General features: G+C 40.2%; 1 protein-coding gene across 2 annotated transcripts in view; it reads right to left on the bottom strand.

Moving 5' to 3' along the window:
• The window catches only part of ARHGEF3 (Rho guanine nucleotide exchange factor 3), a 113,917-nt gene extending 88,956 nt beyond the window's left edge, over positions 1 to 24,961 (bottom strand). For both annotated transcript variants that reach the window (XR_003536980.1, XM_027700759.1), the window contains exons 1-2: positions 24,851 to 24,961; positions 12,927 to 13,022 (exon numbers count right to left, since the gene is read on the bottom strand). Coding sequence is in view for 1 of the 2 variants with exons in the window: in XM_027700759.1 (XP_027556560.1) it covers positions 12,927 to 13,022; positions 24,851 to 24,885 (131 nt within the window). In the remaining variant the exon portion in view is untranslated. The remainder of the gene's footprint in view (positions 1 to 12,926; positions 13,023 to 24,850) is intronic.

A 24,961-nucleotide genomic window follows, 5' to 3' on the forward strand; every position in this document is an offset into this window, starting at 1 on the left:
TGGATTTTTTCCAATCACTTATACTATATCTCTCAATTAATGAAACAGTCTTTATGCTTACAGGACAGCACTTTTCATTTCCAAATGTATCAAAAACACTGTTCTGTGATTCTATGAACAGCTGATATGAAAAGAGTTCACTTCATCTGATACTCTCCCCACCTCCAACTAAAGTGGGGTCTTTTGCATTGATCACATCAAGGATTTCAGGATGCTGCAAGATTCCCTGACAATGTTATCTAACAGCCCTACAGGCAGATCTCCCAACTCTGACAAACTTAAACTAAGATAGAATGCATATGCAGCGATAGGAAGTCCCTTGGGAGGAGTGGTACAGCAATGAAGATCAAGTTTGCACGTCTGATGTTCCAGCACAGGATCTTTGTTCAGGGTAAAGACTGATGACAAAAGCTGCTTTCTCATTCCCAAGAGACCAGGGTGGTACCAGAATTAGGTGAAGCAGCACTCACACCCTATGCATGGCATGTGACCTCAGGATTGCCATCAGAACGCAAAAGAACAGGGATTTGACTCTTGAGTACACACGGTAATAGCAGAGGCATCGCCTCTGCCCGCACACAGCTCCGGAGCAGCCCCTGCCGAGGGCAGCGCTGGTGAAGATCATTTCCTGTGGCTGCAGCTCCTGAGCTCTGCCACACACCTCAGATCTCCTCATCTCTGCGATCCTCCTGTCAGGAGGGCTGTGGGCAGTTCAGTCCAACACTTCTGCTGGTGGGCTCCTGCCCAGGGAAGGTGAATGGTTGCGCTCTCTGGGAGCCTTCCTCGCCATGCTGGTACTAAGGGGGGCTCTCATCTTAACCCGTACCCAATTATGTTAAAACTGGAGTTTATTTGCTCTGATTTTTTTTTTTTTATTATTTTTGAAGAGATTAAACTAGACAATGAGTTGAAAACTTACTGGTAAGAGACCGACAGCACAGTCATATGTCATTTCCTGAGGAAAACAGGCTGTCTTCAAACCACACACACATCTTTCTGCAAAAATTTGTCTGGGTACCTTGAAAAGCAAAGCAAACGCCCTTGATGTCCTAGTGAGAAAGACACAAGTTGGGCGGGGGGTATTTGGTTGGGGTTTTAAACTCAAAATGTCTCATAATTTTTTTTCTTTGAGTAAATCTACGGAATGGGGAAAAAAGTCTGTTCTTTTCAATTGTCATAATGAATCAACAACCCTACTCGGGAAAATTGCAATTTTTTTCCACAAGGTTCATAAAATCAAGTGGCTCTTCTCAAGAGAGAAAAATTTTAAATTACTAGCAAGTGAAAAATATGGAATGTTAAACCTTACCTACAAGAAAATAAACATTATTTTCTGATATGTAAACAAAGAGCTTTAAGATGATCACTCTAAACTCAATTGCACTGTGAAAAAATGCAGCAAAGAAGCATCACAGTATTTTGAAGTTATCTTTAAGTGGGAACCTGATCAAAACAGTTACATCTTTGCTTTAGTAAAATATAAACAGTTGCAGTACAGTTGTAATGGAGTTCACCGAAAGCAAAAGCCTTAACAAACAAAAAATTGCCCTGTAGTGCATTTGAGATGTAACTGACTGCTAAAAGGATATTAAGGCATTAAATTACCATAGGAGACATTTATTGTGAGCAAGCTCTGATATAATGAGTGCCTTTCTTTGCACACCAATTACAACACCTACAAACATTAACACATAATAAAAATGGGGTGTTACTACACTTTTACAACAGCTTCACACAAAAACCTTTTCTATTCTTACAGAAATCTAAAAACATCTACTAAGTACTGTGTGAAGAACCTAAGACTTTAGATATTTGACTTTCAAATAAATACATGTACTTGTATAACTGAGATTGTTTTCCTACAAGGAAAACTTCCTACACAAGTTAGCACTGTAAACAAAAGAAATTAATGTGCTTTGTTAAAATTTCCACTTCGCTAAGTCTGTAAGAAAGAAAAACAACGGGCATCCATTCTGGTCCCAAATCTTGCTCTGCAGCACTACACTTGTGTTTATCTGAGCAATTCCTAAGTCACTTGGTTAGGCTGAGAAAACAGTTTAGCAGTTTCCTCAGGGGAAACACAGCTTGTAGTTTCACCAGACTACTAATTATCTCCATCTATTCACCCAGCAGATGCAAAATCCTAAATGAACAGCGATTTTGGGATAGATTAGATAGTTCCTGGGACTACCAATACTTTGGCAAAAGAGTCACAGATTCCTCACTGGGGGAAAAAAAAAAATTATTTTAATCACTGATTAAAACAGCTTGATTTGAAAAGAACGAGGAAATAATACCCAGGAACTTAACACAAGACCATTTCCTTTAAATAAGGATAACAGAGATCCAGAATCCAAAACAAGTTTTTCTTAGTTCTAGAGCTCTTGGCCAACCTTCCTACCTGCCCTTTGTGACAACTCTGTGTTCCTGTAGAAGGCAGTTGCTGAAAGGCCTGAGGCAGGAGCATGGTAAGAGAAAAACATGCTCAAGTCCCGCCTGTACTGTTTGTGAGAAAAACAAAGAGACTCAACAGTCACGGACTGTGTTCCTCAGGCAGACAGGGACAGCTGCTTCAGTGATACGAAGCTGCACATCGGCAGAGGAATGGAAGAAATCGCTATTGCGTTTATGACCACAAAGTTACCACATACAGTGTTTGCAAACACAGTGCGCAGAGCAAGGGGACATTGCACAGTCTTCTTGTAAACAGGCTATTTGGGAGTTGTAAGAGAAATCTCCTCAGCCTGATAGGAGGAAACTGCAGAGCACTCATACAGACCTGAAGGACGCTGCTGGGCAGAAGTTCCAGTCATACCTGCACAGCACACATACACAGTACGAGCAAAACCAGACAGACATAACCCTCAAAGAGGAGAAGAAATGATATAGATACTGAAAAACTACCAAGAAACTAAGTATTGCAATATTAAGTCCTACAAAATAAAAAACAAACACCAGCAAGTGGGAGAAGCTTGGCTGAGGCTTAAATGGAATTCAAAGGTGACACATTTATTAAAGCAAAGCCCCTGTGCAGTCACCGGCGGCAAACACCGCCCTCCGCTGGGCAAAGCACAGCCCTGCACTGCCCTCACCTCCCCGCGCTCTGCGATCCCGCTGGGAATTATCCTGCGCTCTCCTATTTACATACAGAACCCTGATGGCAAGCGATAACTGAAGCTTATTTTCCTCACAACTCTCCTACTCCAGTAAACGCAGAATGAAAAGATCCTGAAGGAACAAATATTCAGCAGCCTATCCAATGTAACACCTACGGGAACCTTCCCTTTAAATTCCCCTCTCCCTGCGTCCAATAGTTTTATTTTATTTTACAATCATGCTGTAAATGGTGAACACATACACATCATATATAAATTTAAAACATCCTCCAAATATAACGAAATACAAATCAGAATGAAGAGAACTTTTCATGAATTATTTCAAATCTCTGTTGAAATGAAATGCAAAAGAACCAATTCGGTACCCCGTGACCAGGCAAACATTGCCTTGTGCCAGCTGAGTTGCAGATTAAATAAGAAACAGAATATTAAGACCATTAAAGGAGTCATAATTTAACCTCTGGATTAACCATATGATGCACAATGGATTTGAGATAGCTTTATCTCCTACAAAAATTGACTGGAAATTAACTGAACCATCATAGAAACTTCACCAGATCATTTTCTATGAGTGGAAGGCAAGAATGGGAAGAGTTTATTATTATTATGTTATTTCGGTCATAATAAACAAGCAGATTATCAAATAAATTTCAATGTTTAATGATAAAGTAATTTAATCTTCTAAATCCTATTTTTTCTCCCCGATTTCTTTTTCATTAGTATGGAGATTGGTGGATATTTCCCCGTTTTCTGTTTTGCTATGGAGTGCCCCCATGTCAACACAGCACAGAGGAGAAAGATGAAAGAGTTCCTTGGATCAGTTGCTAGTTCAGAAAAATGAGAGGATATCCGGGGGAAGAAAAAGAACCCCAAACCTTATGAAATCTGATGAATGGGACAGAAAAGGTGCTATATACCAGGGTACATACAATACAAGCTAAGCATCACTTTCCCTGTCTGCACTTTGACACAAATCTCTCACTGATTTGTAGTTAACTTACCATGACTCACTCACTGTATTAAGTTGTTAGAGAAAAAACAGATATGAGAGCGAGGGAAACATGCCTTAGCATACCCAGTTACAGCTCACCAGATCTTCTAGTTCTGCTGTAGTAATAAATAATAAATTATAAAGTTTTGAATGTGAATGAAATTGCAAAGAGACCTCAGTTTTAAAAAACTTGAGTGCAGCTATTTTTTTTTCATCTATCTAGTCACATACAATTTGCATTTTAATCTGTGGAACAGAAACACATTATATAGCTTTCAAAATAGAGCCATATTTATCTCACTGTTCTGTACAGGCTGGGGTTGGGGAGACCCAAAGAGAGAAGCTGAGATAGAATTAGTTTTCTTCTGAGTAGCTGGAACAGTGCTGTGTTTTGGATTCAGTACAGGAATAATGCTGATAACACACTGATGTTTCGGTTGTTGCTCAGCAGAGCTCACCCTGAGCCAAGGACTTCTCAGTGTCACATGCTCTGCTAGTGAGGAGCTGCATGAGAAAGTGGGATGGAAATGGCCAGGGCAGGTGCCCTGAACTGGCCACAGGGATATTCCATAATGTAGGATATAGTGTATAAGTTTGCTGGAGGGGGCTGATCACTGCATGGGGATGGGCTGGGCATGGTCAGTGTCTGGTGAGCAACTGTACTGTGCATCCCTTGTATCTCCCTGTCCTTTTCATTACAATTACTATTTTCATTATTATTTGTTAGGGGTTAAGCCACAACAACTATGAAGGGTGAAAGGCAACGTTTTCCTTTACTTTGCTTGTTTGTATTTTTCAAATAGAAATGTTTATTTTTTCTGCAATTATTGTAGGTTTTTTCATAAGGTAATAGAGAAGGAAAAGAAAATACAGCTGGATGCTGCATATCTGAATGAAAAGATGAGGCTTTACAGCACAAATAAAAACTAAGGTTACAAATTTCATCCTTGTTCTCAACTATGCAAACTCATTTATTTGATGTTTGGAAGATTGCTCTGAAGGAGACATTTTCATCTACTATAATATAACTTCAACTTGCAAACAATCAAAACATGAGTTAGGGATGCTGGGCCCTCCTTTCATAGTCTATTAGTTATTAACATTGGTGATCCAAGCCTAATGACCAGTGATATTTATCACCCTGACAGGATGCACTTCTCAGAGGGGAAAAATAGAAATAAATTTTAAAAAATGTTAACATGCCAAAATGTGAAAGCCTGGTTCTTTAAATAAAGCTATACAGATTCAGCTTCTCAGTTCCAATGATTCCTGTTCCAGACAAAAGAGTGACTGCCACAGTCCAAAGTGAAATTTTTTTATCACTTATCTTTTCTAGATTCACCAATACAGTCCATCCAGATGAATGGAAGAAGATACTTCTAAAGACAGGTGGACTGACAGATTTTTATACTTCTTTCCTACATCAAAGTAACTAAAAGTTATAGTTTTTAAACATTCTTCATCCTTTAATAAATGTATACACCCCCTGTGAACATTCCATTTACTTGTACATCAGAGTATAAAAGCCACATCACCAGTCTGTTCACTAACACACATTTATAAACAAAATACCACTGAGGGCAGCCTAAAGATGGGATTACCTTTTACTTGGATAAAAAATTCTTGACATCAAATTGGAACCAAGTAGTTATTCCAGCAATATTTGTTGTAACTCCCTCCCTAGGCTAACAGCTGTAACAAAGAGTCACCTAACAATGAAAAAGCAGGTAGAGCACAACAGTCACACATAGCAAATGTATCAGGATGTAGCAAATGTTTTGAGAGACGTAATATCAACAGAAATTATTTGAAGTATGACCTAGAGACAATGTAATCACATGTACAAAATGCAGATGACAGCTTTATCCAGGAATCTGGTGAGTGATGATCCCTCACCAAAAAAAGAAGAAATAAACTCTGTGCAAAACCCCTACCAAATATTACCTACAAGCAGCAGCCTCAGTCTGGTGAGATGGCTTTAGAAACAACAATCAGTAACTCTCACCTCTGCTTCTACTGCTTCATGTGGGCCCAGAAAAAGGGCAAGGTGGGAAGGGGGAAGGAGAACAACCTGAAGCCAGAGAGAGGGACACCAGCGAGTTGAACCCCAGGAACAGCCTCACGCTTGGACCAACGCTGCCACCTCGTGGGGCTCCGGCCAGCGGGCAACCTGAACACTTTGCTTTCTCTTTCTCAAGGCAGCCTTCAAGAGTTTTTTGATCCCATGCAGGATGAGGAAATGCAATCCATACTTAGTTTTGTAAGACACGATGATTAAACATATGTTTAAACTTGTACTTGCCTCCGGGGCATATTTTCTTCAGTTACAAAGCCCATTTCATGAGTGCATGAGGCAAGTCAGCAACTGGTGACTGTGCTTGCTTTAACCATTTCAGCACATTCTCATCTCTGGCAGTTTGTGGGTGTGCTGCAGGACCTGAGATGAGTCACCCTCTCCACGTCCTACATCGCTCTCCTGAATCTTCATCCACTTCCTTTAAGGGACTGGCTCTCAGGCTGCAAGTCCCAATGCAAGGGACTCCCTCGTAACAATTTTCAGTTCTACTACTCCTTTTATGGGCAGAGAAGTACATTAATAAACCAGGAACGTTAGGTAACATAGAAGTGATTTTTTTATATATATATATATACATTGTAAATATTTATGTGCTTTATTAAAACTAGTCAGTCATAATTGTTATGTTACGCTAACTATCCTGAATATTCTTCAGCTTTCCAAGAAGAGTATTTTCTGTCTTTGTAATAAGACATTACTAGAAAACAACTAATTTCAGGCCTCTTGCAAATAAGATTAATTTTACCCAGCTATCCAAAGTGTTAATTTGTAATTTATGGGCCTTCCATTTTGCACACACTGTAACCCTGCATTCCCCAAACATGTATGTGCCTTTTGTAATCACAAACATCTGCAGTTAAACTGCACTTGACTAGAGCCAGTTTAATTCAGCTCTTCAGGATGACTCATTTCTACTGATTAAACAAGGATATAGAGAAACAGGGAAAGTTGTGCAACTTGTTTCTCTTCTTACAGTAATTCCAGACGCATAATTCTTCCTTCATCAACCAGCAGCTGGCAAAAGCTGCCCCAGAATTATGGTGATTTATGGCATGAAACCTTACTTCCCACACACAAGTTAGGAGTCAGCTTGAGCTACAGTATGCAGCAATTTAGCTGCCCTGTTCTGATCCTCATGAAGGAAGAAGGGTTGTGTGATTACACCACAGGCATTAAGGGAAGTATCTTTGTGGGATCTACACACCACCTCACCATGAAGATGCAGATTTTCAGCTGCTCACCCCTGCTTTCCTATCTTGCTTTTACTTGGAGTCACGGGCATGTTGGTTCAAGTATCTTTTTAATTTCAGTTGACCCTGTTTCTATTTGTTTTTTAAACAGATTAATTTAAAAAAAAGAAAAAAAAGCTTCAAATACAGGTTGCACAATACCCCAAAATAACTACTTTTCCTGTACTAGAGAGTTTCCAAAATTTTCACATAACCCAGATGTGGGCATCCCAGACACGTGCACACTATGACAGTAAGCTTTTGTCTTTCAATGTATGCAATTATGGAGCTCGTTTTACTATTAGTTTTTGTAATATCTAAGTTCAGTATCTAACCTTGTCTTCCTTCTTGCTGTACCCACTGGAGCTTCAATAGAAAGTCACCAAAAATAAGTTACAAGTTGCCAATTTCTCTCTAGTAAATTTATCAAAAAGCAAGCTATTCTTCTATTAAAGCATAGTGCAAAAAAACTTGACTGTAATTCATACTCCCAATGGAAGAGATAATAACTCTTCCAAAATGGGAGAGACAGCATGTAAAATATTTAATGTTGTTATTTGCACACCACTGCTCTCAGTCAAGATTAGTGCCTTTATAGATGACAAAAGTACTTCCATCTCAGACTGGAAAGGAAAGCTGAAACAAAAAGCATCTCTCTGTTATAGCATAAGACAAAAACAAACAAAAAAGATTTGAAGAAGTTTGTCCTCAAACTCAGCTTAAGCCAAGTCATAAATACAAAGTCAGAATTCGCTGGAGTTCACATATAACAATGCTTGTTTGGTTAAAGATCTATAGACTTATTTATTCATTACATGTACGGTTTTCAGAGAAAGTTGGTCTAAAAGTGATGGTAATTTTGTCATAGAAACAGGAGGACTCTGCAGGCAACAGGGCAGAGTATTTGGAGACAGAAATGGAAAGCCAAGCCACCACATATTCTGTCATGAGAGACACCTAGAACCCCAAATTTCAATTATTAGTTTTAAAAGGATTACGTTAGGAAATATTTAATCCTAAGTAACATGACGGATTGACTAGCAAGATTTCATCCAGCCTAGAGGAAGCATGTTATAAATCCCCACACAGTAACAAAATGTGGAAAATTTCCAATTCTGCTCATTTGTTTTGAAAAACAATGTGCCAGCCAGCTCCTTTCCTAGTAAATGTGGATGAATTGACACAGTTCCCACTTGCTCCCTTTCTTCAGCTCCTTTCTTGCACTTTTCAACATTAAGAAAGTGAGAATCTGCCAAATCAGGAGCTTCTAGAATTTCCAGTCTCTCAAGCCTCGATTTGTTCAGTGCTATTCCACACCAGGTCAGACACTGAGTGGTCATAACATCCATAATATCAGCTGAATTCCTCAGTGTTCCTGCTCATGGAGAACAGCTGAATTTGATTCCCACATGAACTCTGCAGTGCTACCCTCAGTTATCAGACAATTACAGCAGTCACACTGGTGCTACTGCCAGCATTTTTTTGCTGCTGTAATCTTGATTTTGTGTGTCGGGGGGGAAAAAGCAACAGAAGAAAGTGAACCACTGCAAGTTTGAGAATTCAGGGATTTTCTTTTTATCTGGTAGAGGCACCAAACTATGCAGATACAAAACACTGATGGACCAGAGTAGCAGACTTGGTAAATGGCTATAACAAGGTAACTGGGAGTCTGTCAATTATTTACTCTCCCCTCTGTTTCTAGGAGGCCTTATACAACATCAAAGCCTTTTACATGCATCATAAGTGATGTTTAAATGCTTGATAAGGTCTTGCTCAGGGCTTTTCTCTGTGGGGGCTTTTGACTTGATTAAATATTTTCCACTGTTACCGCATACTGTTAATAGTATACATTCCTAATCTTGCTATGACTAACATCAGTCCTTACCAATAGTCATAGTTTTCATGAAAATAAACTGAGAGCCATCAGAATGTTTCAAGAATCAGACAATGAATAAGCAGTAATAAACACATGATGCAGTAAGATAATGCAACCTTGCACTTTATTAGGCTCAGAAAAATAATGTTCATTCAGCTCCAGAACCCCAGAATACCAAATAAAACCCAATATTTTAGAAATCTTCAAATATATATTACATAAACCTAAATGAAATTTTTACCATTGTATTTACTGCACCCACCAACTAATGTCTGAGTCAGAGATAGTAAAGAATTGAGAGGTCAGGCCTAACTTGCATTCATGATACCAGCCATGCATCACACTGCTCCTGAGCTTCTCAATTCAAAAAATCAGACTGAAACGCCACTGACTGCAAACATGATGCTCCTTTTGAACAAACAAGATTTTGGGTTGCAAAGTAAGAAATTAGCAAAAGTGAAAGTGATATTTTTGGGGTTTAAACACATTCGTGGAAGTACAAAGCACACCGAAAGTTGGCTTAAATATTTTTACCTCCATGTAATTCAGCACAAGCCCCACAATTTACACGAAGTAATAACCTGTCTCTTTATACCACTGCTATAGCCTAATACATAGTACTTAAATATAAAAGCATATCACAAAACCTGTGACAGCCTATATTACTCTCTGCCCTCAGAAGAGTTAAATTTCAATATATCCTTAAACCAAACAACTTCTCTTTCAGTAACAAACACTTCAGTGTCAAGACAAGTCAGCCCAAGTTTCTACTGCCCCTTATTAGCACTCCCATGAGCTACCACACATTACAAGGCAAGACTCTAATTTAACATTTTAATTTCAAATTTTTCTTACTGATTGAAAATATTTACCAAGCATACATCCAAACATAGAGTGGTGACTATACAAGCAGTCAGTGCAAGTACTCTAGTGGTTCTAGAAGTCTTCATTTCCAAGTAAATGGCATAAAACTAACCCTACAATGTGAAACAATTCTGTGCATCTCAGTAACACATTGAATAACTTGGCCTACCACTGACAGATAAAGGGAGAAACTTGGAGGCTGTGTCTGCTCCTGCAGATGAGCATTTGGAATTATGAATATTTATTTAACCTTAAATCCCAATGTAATTTTACAATGTCTTAAAAAAGGAATCTGTTTTATCTCATAATTAGAACTCCTAAGCATCATAGGATATTAAATAAAAAGATTAATTTAATTCCCGAAGAAGGAATCTAACATCTGACTAATTTAATGAAAAACTACAGGAAGAGAATGATTAAAAATGTTAGCAGGTATGACTGGATGTATGCCAAAGAAATCTGAGATTAGTGTACACAATATAGACTAGGTGGGGTGGGGGAATGGAGCAGGACAGACATGACTGAAGGAAATCAAAGATTAGCAAACAAGTAAATTCTCCTATTTTGCACTACTTTCCCTAAGATTAATTACACATTTGTACCAAATCACACCATCCACTCGTGATACTCTAATACTTCATAGCATAAATTGTACTGCTGCATTATTGCAGTTAACATTCCGAGAACTGCCATGAAGCATTCCAAAGAAATGCCATGAAAAAAATGAAATTATATTCATCAAATCATAGAAACATTCAGTTTGGAAAACAATCATTGAGTCCAACCTCTAACATTAGCACTGCCAAGCTACTACTAACCCATGTCCCTCACTGCCACATCTACATGACTTTTAAGTATCTCCACGAATGGTGATTCCCTGGGCAGCCCGTTCCAGTGCTTCACAACCCTTTTAGTGAACAAATTTTCCCTTATATCCAATCTAAACCTCCCCTGGTGCAATTTGAGGCCATTTCCTCTTGTCCTGTCCCTTGTTACCTGGGAGAAGAGACCAACCCCCACCCGGCTACAATCTCTTTTCAAGGAATGGTAGAGCCATAAGGTCCCCCCTGAGCCTCCTTTTCTCCAGGCTAAACAACCCCAATTCCCCCAGCTGCTCCCTATCAGACTTGTGCTCCAGCTCCTTCCCCAGCTCCATTGCCTTCTCTGAACATTCCCCAACACCTCAATATGTGTCTTGTAGTGAGGGGCCCAAAACTGACCCCAGGATTTGAGGTGTGGCCTCACCAGGAATACAGGGGTACAATCACTGCCCTGGTCCTGCTGCCCCACTGTTGCTGGTACAGGCCAGGATGCCCTTGGCCTTCTTGGCCCCCTGGGCACACGCTGGCTCGTGTTCATCCAGCTGTCAAACAGCACCCCCAGGGCCCTTCCTGCTGGGCAGCTCTCCAGCCACTCTGCCCCAAGCCTGGAGCACTGAGTGGGGCTGTTGCGACTCAAGTGCAGGAATCAGCACTTGGCCTTGTTGAACCTCTTACAATTGGCCTCAGCCCATGGATCCAACCTGTCCAGATCCCTCTGCAAACCCTTCTTAGCCCCCAGAAGATCAATAGTCCCACCCAACTTGGTGTCACCTGCAAACTGACTGAGGGTGCCCTCGATCCCCTCACCCAGATCATTGATAAAAACATTAAACAGAACTGGTCCCAGCTCAATACCACAAGCAGAATAAAAAACCCAGTAAAAGATATCAAACAAAAGAACAGTTTGTGTCAATTCCCCATCCCTCATTGTATGTGAGAGTCAGGAGGGAAGCCCACAAATCTTCCTCATCCTGCCTCTTCATCCAAAGATTTTGTTGAGGATATTCCAGAAACAGTAGTAGAACAATGAGAGATGTTTAAAAGAAACTATATTCCAGTATTATGATGCTGTTAGTTTAATCCTATATAAAAACAGGAGCAAAAAAAAGATTTCATTTTATTTCCTGACAAGCATCCTGCAGGAAATACTCATTTGCTACTATTTCTTTAATTATTTAGCTTTTCAAGAGTATTTCTCAGACTACAAAAACAATGTAAGTTAGCTTTTCCCATATGGGTGTCATGCTTCCTGTCATGGGTTTATTTGGTTGTTTTCTACATGGTAAATAAATAACATAAAAAACACCAAGTGAACAACAGCAAGTAAAAATCAGCAGGCTCTCAATAAAAGGCTCTTGTTAACCTGGCTGAAACAGTCTCAAAGCTTTCTCAACACCCTGTTTCCTTCATGAAAACAGCAAATCAGGTGCTGAAAATCGCATGGTCAGTGGCAATTGTCACAAAAATATTGTCATAAAGTGTAAGCATTTGTCCACATCTATCACTGAACAGTGTAATTGGTTTTACCTCCAGTAGAGAGCCAGGGGTTTTTATATACAAAGTGGAAACTATTGGCTTTTTAATGTCTCCCAGGGCATGAATCTCAGGAGCCTGCACAGCACTGAAGGGTGCTGGTACCAGCACTGCACAGCAACAGCATGGGGAGATTAAGACATTTGCCATATGTGAAAGATTCCATGAGTACAACTGGTGCACTGCTGAAGTGAACAGGAGTTTTTCCACTGCCCATCCCCCATGACACCCTGTACCACCTCATCTGCTAAAAACTCAAAACCAGAATGAAAAAATACTTCCCTTTTTCCTTCTCTGTTGTTAAATACTGCAGAATTAATGCATCAGTTATAACAAGTTATTATTTTACTTAATTTTCAAACTACATTTCCCAATATTGCTCTCTACTAACCTCTTAGAAAATTAGAAGTAAAGCTTACCAAACTTTTTCTTGTTCCATTCCTCCTCTGGTACATTGGTTTATTACAGCAGGGCTACTCATGGTAAGTGCTGAGCTTTCAGAATTCATTTTTTTTCTACAAAAGAACAACATCAAAAAAACAAGAAAAATGCTATATAAGTGAAGATTGTGGTTACTAATTAACTAGAAAACCAAAACTTTAAGACAGTAACTTTTAAGACCAAACACAGTATGTTTTACTCACTTAAGTAAATGCCCTACATCAATGGGATTAATTGGATGAATACACTGAGAAGGATTTTGGCAGTTTTATGGACTTGCTAGTTATGCCAAACTCAACACTGATTGTCTTTTGTTTACTTTTTTGAATAAATGCCAAGAGAGTTGATGTCAGCAAGCCTGAATCCAGGGCTGTGCATCGTGTCAGTTCTGTTAATTCAGACCAGCAGTCACAGCCAGCATTGCCATGGAAAGATCCACACAACATGGGGGAGAAAATTTCACTTTCTGATATGTAAAGGTTTACAGAAGCTTTTCAGCATATTTTAATAACTTCAGATCATACTTTGCTGATTTGCAGAAAACAACAATTCATTCATGGTTGAAGTCACTCTCAAAACAGCACAGAGATATTCCAATGCTGGCCATAGCAATTCCCAAGTTACAACACTTCCAAAAGGTCCGTATGGTCAAAGATGTTTCCAGTAAACGACTTGCATGGCAAGAACAAATGAAGACTCTTCATACAGCAAATTAATTACACCATGAAACACTATTATTTTTTTGTAACAGGATCCAGGATGTTAACATGAAACTTCTTAGCCCTACAGCTTTATTTTCCCCCTTTCATTTAAAAGAGAGGGAGGGGGGAAATATTTTTAGCCATCAAAGTCACATTACTTGACTTGATTTGACACCTGGTTTCTATTATGATCAGCACAAAGACCTAATTGATTAACAGAAAACAGGTTCAACTGTATATTAATTAATACCTGCTAGAACATAACCAGAAAATGGGTTGTGCTTGTCAAGATAATAATCTCTTGCTTTTTTCAAGAAGGTACAAAGAACCACTAAAAAGCTGGTTTAACCTGTATGAAACCCGGGTCAAAATCAGACTTGACAGATTTCAGGGACAGCATGAAAGGCTGAGCACCAGGCACGTGTCCCATCAGTGGCAGGCAGACAAGGCCAATCTTCACAAAATAAGTGCTCTGAAGAGAATGCCCATCTTGGTTTCAAAATTCTGTCCATGCAAGAGTAGATAAACATCCCTGGCAAGCGTGTCTACAAGTCCCAAAATCAGCAAACAAAATTTGGTCCTTACTGGAATTAACATCTTGTTTGTGTGACCAGAGCATGTGGCACTGCCACTTCAGAAGAAACAGAAGGGACTTACAAGGATAGGTTCTTAATCTTGCATTTTTTTAACATCCCTCATAATAGAACAGCTTATTTCTGAGCAAATTTGCTTTTGAAATCCTGTTTTAAAGATCCAAAAAACTATTCTGAATGGGAGAACAACAAAAGCATCACCTCTGTGAGGGCAGGAACACAGACTCAGCCATCTGACTTCTTTTTGGATCAGTGCCTGACCTCAAATTTACTCCTGAATCTCAATTTGGATCATGTTGAAAAAAAGGGCCAGTAACAAAAAACAACAACAAAAACTAAAACCAAACAAACACAAAACAAAACCCCAAACCAAATAAACAACAAAACCAACCCCCCCCCAACAAATCCACACAAAAGCCTAGTAATTCTAGAAGCAGCAGCAGGTGTTGAAAATGAAATTATTACTTGTCTCTCTGGTCTATAATAGCACAGGAAGAGGGGAGTTGTTCTTAAATACATTTTGAAGCAACACTGCAAGAGCCCATACTTAAACATCTTCTGCAAAGTTCCCCTTTTACAGGCAGCAATTTCCTAACATGGGGAAAGCCCAGATGCTTCAATGATCACACGAGTTATAGCAACAAGAGTTTTACCTCCTCTTGCAGTCACCTGTACCAGTAAGATCAAAAGTTCAAGGGAAAGGTTAAAAGTCGCCCATTAATTCTCAGAGTTGAAAGCTGAAAGATTCAAATTACAAAACTACAAGGTTGCCATTCCAGAAAAAAAAAAAGTACAGCTTGTCCTGTTCCCTTGTGAGCCAATACCACAGCAGTACAACTGTTCAAGGTATTACTTTAAAAAAAAACAAACCTGTTTTTGGCACTCCCCCCCACCCTTGGAAACATCTAAGCTAACACTCCATACAGATCTCTGCATTGAGACTTCCACACTCAAACTGGAGCAAAAGCAGAGGACAGAAGTGATAAAAGTTACTGTGTTATGAACTTTTCTATGAACAATAAATAAAGATTGACACGGATTTAACAGAAAATAAATGAAATATGGCATTATTCCAATTTACATTCTCAGATGTTCTGCAAAACAAAATCACGTATATACAAAGAGGAATACATCTTATCAAATTTATCAACTCCCTCACGTTCCCAGCCTGATATCTGCAAATGTCAGTAACATACTGTACTCCTTCTCCTCGACAACCTCAGCACCAGCAGGCCTTTTGGATACCAGGAGTCATTCTTTCAAGACACACCGGCTCTTGCAGCCTCCACTGCTCCATCTCCAGTGATGGGAGAGATCTGCCCAGACACCCACGAACTAAACACGCTCCTGCCTTACAGGTGTGCAGCAGAGGTGGGACGGGCTGTGGGAGAGGTGGGATGGGCAGCTGGGAGAGGATCCTTCCCCTCAGCCGCCACCAAGAGATGGGAGTGACAAACACCACAGCGCCTCTCCTGTCCCCCACAGGGCAGCAGCCCAGGGCACACTCCCTTGGGATCGCTGCACACGGTACGGAGCATCCCTCTAACTTCCCTCCCACACCCCTAAACGAACAATGTTCCAGCAATACCCACCATGGAATTCCTGTCTGCTGGAGCATAAACTCCTGGCACCTTGAGTGGCTTTTGTCCACATCAGCCAGTTTCTTTCAAACCCTCCTTCTCCTTCCTTCCTGCCCGTTGAGATGCTCAACATCTCAAAGCTCTGGGACCAGGTGTCCATTCAGGATTGCCATCCAGCAGCAATCCTCATTCCCACTCCAAAGGTTGGACAGCAATGAGTCAGACAAGCTGCAGGGATACTCTTTTGTCATCCTCTTCCTGCCAGCAGGTCTGCACAGGTCCTAGTTCACTCTCTACCAGGAGCAGCAGGTAATTAAACAGCTGATCTCCACACAATGGACAAGTTTTATGGCCTTGTCAAAATACCACCAGTTTTTTAGTTTCTAAATGACAAATGGAAAAATCACTATCTGTCAACACTCTCCAAAGCCATGGATATGAAATATTACCACTATTTCCCTTACTCAGAAACAATTTCAATGAAAAATTCTCAGCTGGTACATTATCTCCTGACTCGTGTGCCAGGGACTGCTCTTAAGACCCTTTCTCAAGAATAAATAATTTTTGTTAAATAAAAACTTTTCTATTTTAAGATGTACAAGGGGGATATATTTTTTCAAGCATCAAAAATATTTTTATGGACATTTTCTAGTGAACAAAAAGGTTTTCCGTAGGTCTAAAATAAAACTGAATTGTTCTGTGGAAATAAAATGTATTGTAAGGTTTATACTCTCTGAAAAATATTCCTTATATTCAAAGCGAACCACAAAAATTAAAGCTAAAACTAGCAAAGGAAAATTTTGCATATATTTAAATATATATATATCTACACACACAATCAGACTACTACCACTATCCTCAGAAATTAGCCTCCAGTAATAAAATAACAACATCTTAGAAAATAAAATGCAATTCAAGAAGCAAAGGAATAATGTTCAGAAAAAAAAATGCGCTGTTCACAGGTGCCTCTTTCTATATCACCATCCAACTCTTGTTTGGACTTGAACTTTAAGGCATAGGCAAGATACATGACGAAACCTGAAAGAGGAAAATAAATCTATCAGCTTCCCTCTTAACAACTTGAAGCCAGATGCCAAGACAAGTCAATGAATATTAATTTAAGAGACTTTGCCTCAGATGTTCCTCAGCCTCTGCACACTGAGCCTTGCCTGCTCCAGATAAGGAACATGCACTTGGATTAGGTGCTGTCCTAGAGATCGTGTTGTGCTGTAATAGCAGGAAGTGGGCAAAAGGCAATTCCAGAACAAAAACATAAGAAAACAATGTCAAAGACTTATTTATAGCAACTATGATTAACACTACTATCACTATCTTACTGAGGAAACAGCCTTGGAGAAACATCCTTGCTGGTTTTGAGGAGACATCTCAAATACAACATACTTCATCTTCTCTGACCAAGGACAGCTTATTCAACACTAGAGTCCCCAGAAACAAGCAGGCACCCCAAAATTCTCTCATTATCTCCACAAAGAAATACATTTTTATGCTTTCATTAAAAACAGTAACTTTGATTATCTGAAGCATTATCAGTCCACCTGCCTTAGAGTAGATTCTTACACCACATAATGGTAGAGAAAAGTCTAGCAGTGGTAAGCCATTAGCTCAACAGCTGAAAAGCGGGTTATATTTAAGTGTATTTTATTCATGGCTATTTAATTCTGGGAGTTCTGCAATTGCCCTTAAATGGACAAAAATAAAGCATAGTAGTATAGCACTAGTATAGCACAGCACTCTGAAAACCTACAGAGAACAGCATTGCAGGATCATTTGAAGAGAAAAAATTAGAAGGTTCAAGAAAAGTATTGAATTCACAACAGCTCACGGGCTCAAACCAGCCTGTAACTTATATCTTGTTAAAACTGATACTCTACAGAAAGCCCATTTTCTCCTCCCTTTTTTCCCCCCTCCCCTTGTGTTACAAAGTGTAGATACACTTTGATCCTCAGGCTAAAAATACTTTTTGCCTTTCCCTCCACTCCCTGTTCGTATCTCTAGACAAGTAAGATATTCACAGTAGTGGTTGTTAAAAAATAATGTATCATTCAACAGCTGTTCGCTTCACTACAGTTAAAGCAAAAATAACTAATATCTTCTGATGAAACATGTTCCCACAGCTCCTCACCTTCACTAAAATGCTTTGCATTGTTGAAATAGTCTCTTGTTATACTTAGTTGATATGAGAACTGCAGAAAAAAGCTTTACTGAACCCTGAGACCCTTCAATGCAGAAATCATTATTCCTTTTAATGAAAAAGAAGGCAATAGCATCACTAGATTAATGTGCATCTGCTACAAAGACAAAACTGTTACACACCATCATTCTCTCAAACAAATGTCTTTATGCTCACAAAACCTGAACACAGATTACCAATTAGCAAGTATGTATTCTAACATCCTTAAAGAGCCAGTTTCCCATTTCCTTACTAGCTGCACAAAAGTCTGTAATTTCTAGTGAATGAACATATTTAGTCTCATATTTCTTTCTGAAAAGTCACATTTCCTCACACAAAGTCAGCAAGCACACAGTATCTCCCATCTTGATAGCACTCAGCTCCAAACCAGCTCCCACCTTGGGCAAACAGCTGTTGAAGGGCAGATTTAAACTTTAAACAAAACCTCATTATTTAACTGCACAACAATAAATTCTAAAAGCAAACTTTCCTTCAAATTGTTTTGCAACTGCCGTATCTGAAAACCTCAGAAAAACATCTCCATGCCACTGCAGCACACTTCAGGGAAATCAGAGAGAACTCAAGAAGCTCTTCAAGAACATTTCCCCTGACTACAACTCAAAGTAGCAGCCAGTGCTGAGAATTCCACATTGTAGAACCACTTCAACCCAAGCCCAGCATACCATAAACTTCGTTTCACACACACCATGGTTATTTCAAGTAAGTTTTGACCTCCATGAACACGTGGCATATCATTACTTACCCTCTCTAAATATGCACCTGATGCAGTAAGGAATAAGGGTTTGGAGGACCTTTTCAAATACATATTTTTAAGAGCTTTTATTCCTGTTCTGAAGGCATCTTATTAGAAACAACCACCTTGTCTCCTCTTCAGAAGTGCAGTTAAGTTTTATATAGGTACTGTACACAAGTGTATATACAAAGATATTTGTAGGAAATAGTTCAGAGACATTGCACATTTTGGTGAGTCTGTCAGAACTTTCCAAGATGACAGAGAAGAAGCTTTAAAATAATCTAATGATCCTGTCTCACAGCAAGTGTCAAATTTAGCTCCCTCTCCCACACACACACACACTTGCTATAGACAGCGAGACAGTCTAACCAGCCATATATAAAAGACAGTGTTTATTTTTGAAATAGCGTGAATGTTGTATTTATTCTCAGCACGGAAGACATTAAAAGGTAAAAACAACAGTTAAATAAAAAAATAAGTACAAGTTCATTCCAGGCTGAAGCCAGAGCACTGACATGGAACAATCCTCCATGCTGGAGAAATACAGCCTGCTATGAGACACCATTCTCAAATTCACCAGTCTGTAAAGTTACCAGAACCTTTCGGTCTTTTAGTGGTTTCAACTCAAACTTGAGCAGTGTAGGGCCCAGTATGGAATGTTTGTGAGCTTACATGTCACTTTTAGGGATAAAAGTTGATTGACTTATCAGGTAAAAAAAAAAATTTAATGCCTCAGTACTCTGTGTCTTAACAACACACAACTAAACCTCCCTTATCTGATTAGGGAAAAAAAATCTGAAATTATGAAACACTTCCAAAGACTTGAACAGAACATTTTAAAGAGAATATACTGTTTAGGCAGAATACAGAGAACACTAAGTACTATATTCTATTTAAGAAACAGATATGAAGGATTTTTTTGTCAGTGATGTTGAAATTACATATGTCATTCTGAGACAAATCTGTTTCTCTCGGGACTAAGAGATCCAGATGTTCCTATTTCCAGTATCTGGCTTCAGCACCAGACAGTAAACAAAACAACCTATCCCTTTTATCAGTGTGCAAGGAGAGCTCTCCAGCACTGGCCCTTTCTCTACTCTTTTCTCCCTCTCCAAGTTTTTATTTCTTCTCAACAAAGCAAGCACACAAAACACAACAGTATAATAATGTAGCTTCTACTAGAGACTTAGTGCTAGCCTTTAGTCAGTTGGACAAGCAAAAAAGGGCAAAAAGTTATCTGACTTTTATCATAAACTATGATTTCAAATGCAAATACAACTACTTGTAAGCTAAACATACTGTATTGTGTTTTGCAGTTGACACTATGCAGGAAAACAATGTTGAGAGGTTCTTTCCAAAGAATATGAGTATTTATGTTCCCAATTTAGTGACTCATACAGCCAGCAATTTGAGATTCATTTAACTCTATCCTCTTCAAACTTCTGAATTTGAATAACAACAACAAGTTGTTATTCAAGAGTTGTAACAATAAACACAAAGAATTTTTCCATGATTTTTTAAAATCTAGATTTTATCTACAGGAAAACTATTTCCAGAAATATTTGTGCTGTTTCTGTAAAGAATATTAGAAGGGCTATACAATGCTAAGCAAATTTAAGGGATAATTTACTAAGCAAAAAAGATGCATTTTCTGAAACTAGCACTGAAATTAAGTCTTTTTCAGTGTAATGGCAGACTCAGAAAAAGAAAAGAAAAACGAGATCCAGCATGTATACCCAGTGTAAAATTAATGCAACCACTGCCCAACTTCTTCATATCTTCTCATCCTTTCAACATATTCCTGCTTCCTTCAGAATAAAGTTTATCCTCAAAAAAAGCATACATTAAGAACAAATTAAACACAAGAGAAACACCACCCCAGTTGAGACAAACACAACCCATTTCCCCCTTTCTCAGAATCATCACTGCCAGGGAACAGCAGCAGGTTCAAGATTTTATCTGCTTGGAATGGTGTCACATTTCCTCCTTAATATTAAAATGATGATCCTTTCAGCCCACAGTCTTAATAATCATGATTATTTCATTCAAGAGTGCTGCACAGTTTAATACATCATTGAAGTGTTTCAAGTTGGTTTTGCATTTATTTTCTTGGTTATTTAATACATTCAATGGTAGACAAAAAGATCTATTGTCCTAAAATTATCTTCTTTTCAGTCTTTCCAGCTTTTCACCTGCAATTGCTAAGTGCAGTCAAAATCCAAACCTACATGAGAAAGTTTGCAAGATCACCCCTCCACACAGCAATCAACTCACTTGAGAGAGTTTTTTCTAGGATATTAATTACTTATCTGTGGGGCATCAACAAATGCTAATTTTGACAGCACCTATTTCTGTAGGGCAAGTTTTTTAGGGCTCATACTCACATAAGAACCTCACTATCTACGGGGGAACACCAGGCTTGGGATGCCCCCATCATAAGCACATGTCAATACAAACGTGGTGCTGCTGCCATCCCTACATCTCTAACCTCTCCCAACCACCTGCTCTGTGGATGCATCAGTTAAGGCCACACACAGGCAGAAGCAGTCAGTCACCCCCAAAATACAGGCTGTCCAAATATTTCCTTGTGGTCTTCATGTGATGGTCCACACAAAACCTTCTGAGGGAACACTACTGTTGTATCTAACATAAAATCAGTAGGATTCCTGATACAGTACAGACGGCGTAATGGACATACTCTTCTCCCAGTTATAAACCCAAAAATTTATTTGGGAAAAATGGTGAAATGTTTAAAATAAACTAATGAAAGCTGTACTTCTATTTAACAACTAAAATGTCTGAGAGATGATACCAGCATAGCAGCTGTTCTTGTTCTACAGAAACCACACAGGTCCAGATAATTCCTGCCAACTTTCCAAGTTTATGTAAGCTTCAGTGGTATAAAAGCCAGTAAACCTTTTTGAATCCAAGTTGTACCACACATTGATTACACCTGCAGTGTTAGGAGGACCATGGGGGTAATTAACTCTATACAGAAAGGAAAAAAATAAAAACAACAGTATAGGGCACCTTTCCAGTTACATTTCTGATTGTATATATAAAGATTTAACATGAAAGGCAAAAATTCTCTTTCTTTTATTGTCAAGAACATAAAACTTCTGCTTCTTGTCCAGTGTTAACAATTTTTTGGAGGGAATTGCTGGATTTCACTCCTGGCCATGCCCTCAAGTACTGCCCCTCAGCAGTGGTCTGTATAAGATACACGTTACTTCAAACACCTTCTCAGATCTGAAATCCTCAAGCTACTCATAGCGTGTGACTAGGAAGTAAATAAATGTACAGATACCTATGCCCTTGTGTTTAGGTATTAACAGCCTGGTCCATTCACCAGCAAACCCCTTCAGCTGGATCCTGTGCTGTGCTGAGCACCTGCAAGTTAATCATTGCCCACATTTCAGTACCTGGCAGCACATCACTGCACGTTCAACCCTGGCAGACACTGGGTGGGAGAACACATTTGGTTTGTTTGCACATCCTCTATGTTACATTTGGGGGTGGAGACCACCACAGTGACATGCTACAGAACCATTTATTTCAGTACAGCTACTTTGTAGCTCTTATACCCAAAAGCAAAGCACAGGTATGTGTTAATCACAGGTTACTGGAGCACATTCACCAAGTCCTTTCTTTTCCAAGTTTTTTACCTACTACAGAACAGTAATTCTATAGTCTCCTAAAGACTTGGGCAAGACTGCAGCCATTTGTTAAGTCCAGATTTCATATGAGCTGGACAACGGGAATCCACAACACACCCTCACAAATTAAGAGGCACAATTTGGTAAAAAACCAAAGGGACTTATATAGAGACTAGTTAAGTTAAACAAAATAAATCAATGTGTGGTTTATAGAACCCCAGGCCTTTTAGTCTTCCACAAACATATCATTTCCCAGTTTCCCTACATACTACACAGGAAGAAAGTGGCAACTCTTAACAAATTACTTCTCCTAATGCACCTCACACTTATACACTGAATAATACGTGTCTGCAGTACAATACACACACATAAAGCACTCCAAAAGAATTCTAAATGCATTCATTACAACATTTGTAGCAGCGGGCAGATGCTTCCCCAAAAAACACTCAGAAAACACATTTCATCAAAAGAGATTGTTCAAAAACCTAAACCACTGAAAACATGCAAATAAAACTCTAGCACCAACAAAATTTAAGAGGTCAGGTTAATTTTCTTTAACACCTAAAGCAAAAGATTTAACATGAGAAAAACTAGTTCCTGAGTTAATATGAAGACATTATGCATGAACTCCTGAGCAGAAGCAGGTACTGCCCACTGCAATTCATGAGCAGCAAAACAAAACAGTTTTGTTTAGGGCCATGTGGCCTCACTGGCCACTTGCTGGAAGCAACTCCACATAATACACCTCCAAATCATGCGCACATACGACTCCCACAACTTGGACTGACGCCAGAACAACTGTCTACACAAAAGCAGTCCTGAGAAGAAGTGAGCTATTCAAAACAGAGCAGAGGTCTGGGAGAATGTGCAGGGAATGATACTGAATGTTACAGTGTCTGCACGGGTCACGAGGCCTTGTCACAGAGAACCTATACGCACGACTCCGATGGGGAATTGAACAGGATTTCTGATCAAAACAATATGGTTTTTTGTGTACTGAAACTGTGTAACAAATATTTACTGAAAACAGGCATCATGTCACACATAGAAAAATTTTAAATAGAAGGGCTGAATCCAGTTAAGGACAAGCCAAAGCTATTCCTGTACATTCCCTTACTTCACTTGCCCCAGGGCAGCTCAGTTTCACACACTTTGCTACCTACATTCTGCAAGCCCTTTTATTCTGCAATAAATATTTTAACTCCATTTGTTTCCAAATCCTATGTCTTCTTCTATTCTGAACTTTCTGTTCAATTCTGTACAGATACAACATCCATCTCCTAACTTGTTGCACTTCTTAGACCTCTGTATGTGCTAAAGAACTAAGTATGCAACCAAATTAATACAATGACAAGTGTTTCAGGATGAACAAATTTTCTCTGTCCTTTCACTATGAAAATGCACTAAAGGATAACATTTAGCTAGAAATTATATCAATGAGTATAGGCATACATAGAAAAGGTATACGTGAAGATTTATACATTCACAAGATGGAAGAACTATGAAGAAAAATAGAGATATTCATTACCAAAGTTGGAGTTCCTGCATTAATGTAAATGGTTCCCTAGTAAATCACGGATTTGTGCCAAGCACCGCGCAGGATGAGCTGTAACACACTGACCCTGCAGCGCGGCCCCGACCCGGCTCCGCGAGTTCACCTGCACCAACTACTCGAACCGGGGCGCTCGCCGGTCCGTGCCTCGCTAATCAGCGCTGTCTCTAATTACAGCCCCTCCACAGGCTGCCGTGCCGCGCTTCACAAGTGTAAGTCATTACGCTCCGGGTTTGTTTTTTTCCACTTTCCTTTCGGCTCGAACCTCCCCCACGTCCTTCCCCGAGGAGGAGGGAAGGGCCGAGAGCGGCCCCGGGCCCCGCCAAGGCAAAGAGCAGCGGGGGCACCGCGGTCCGCGATAACACCGCGGGGTTCAGAGGCGGCGGCAGCTCCCGGCACCGCGGCCCATCCTCCTAAACCCGCACTCGTGTAAGATCTGCCACTGAATAAACATTAAAAGTTATTCAAAACCGCAAACATATAAAGGCACATCGCCCGTTGAGCCCCGAAAGGGAGCGGGTCGAGCGCCCGGTGCCGCCCCACCGGGGCCCCTCACGGGGCTGCGGGTCCCCAGCGGAGCCCGCGGGTCCCGCCTCCCCAGGACCGACCCCGGTGGGGCGAAGCTCGGGCGGTGCGGTCCCCCTGTGCCTCCCCCTCCACGGGGCATCGCCGGAGCGGGGTGAAGGCGAAAGGAGATGGAGGAGGGTGCGTCCCGTTCCCCGCACCAAGAGCTGGCGGGAGTCCCTTCCCGAACCGCCCCCGCTCCGAGCGGGGTCCCCCAAGGCCCGGCGGGTCCCCCAGGTCAGCTCCGCCACGGCTGCCCCCGCCTACCCCGGAGCAGCCGAGCCGCTCCAGGTTCGCCGGGCAGCACTCACCTTGCGCCCTCCTGCTCCTGCTCGGCCCCCGGCATGCGGCTCCCAGAGCTGCCGCCCCGGCCCGGACCCGGCAGAGCCGCCGGCGAGGGCAAGAGAGGCGGCGGAGGGTGG

This window comes from Neopelma chrysocephalum, unplaced genomic scaffold (assembly GCF_003984885.1).
Source record: "Neopelma chrysocephalum unplaced genomic scaffold, ASM398488v2 Primary Assembly neopelma1_147, whole genome shotgun sequence".
NCBI lineage: Eukaryota > Metazoa > Chordata > Aves > Passeriformes > Pipridae > Neopelma > Neopelma chrysocephalum.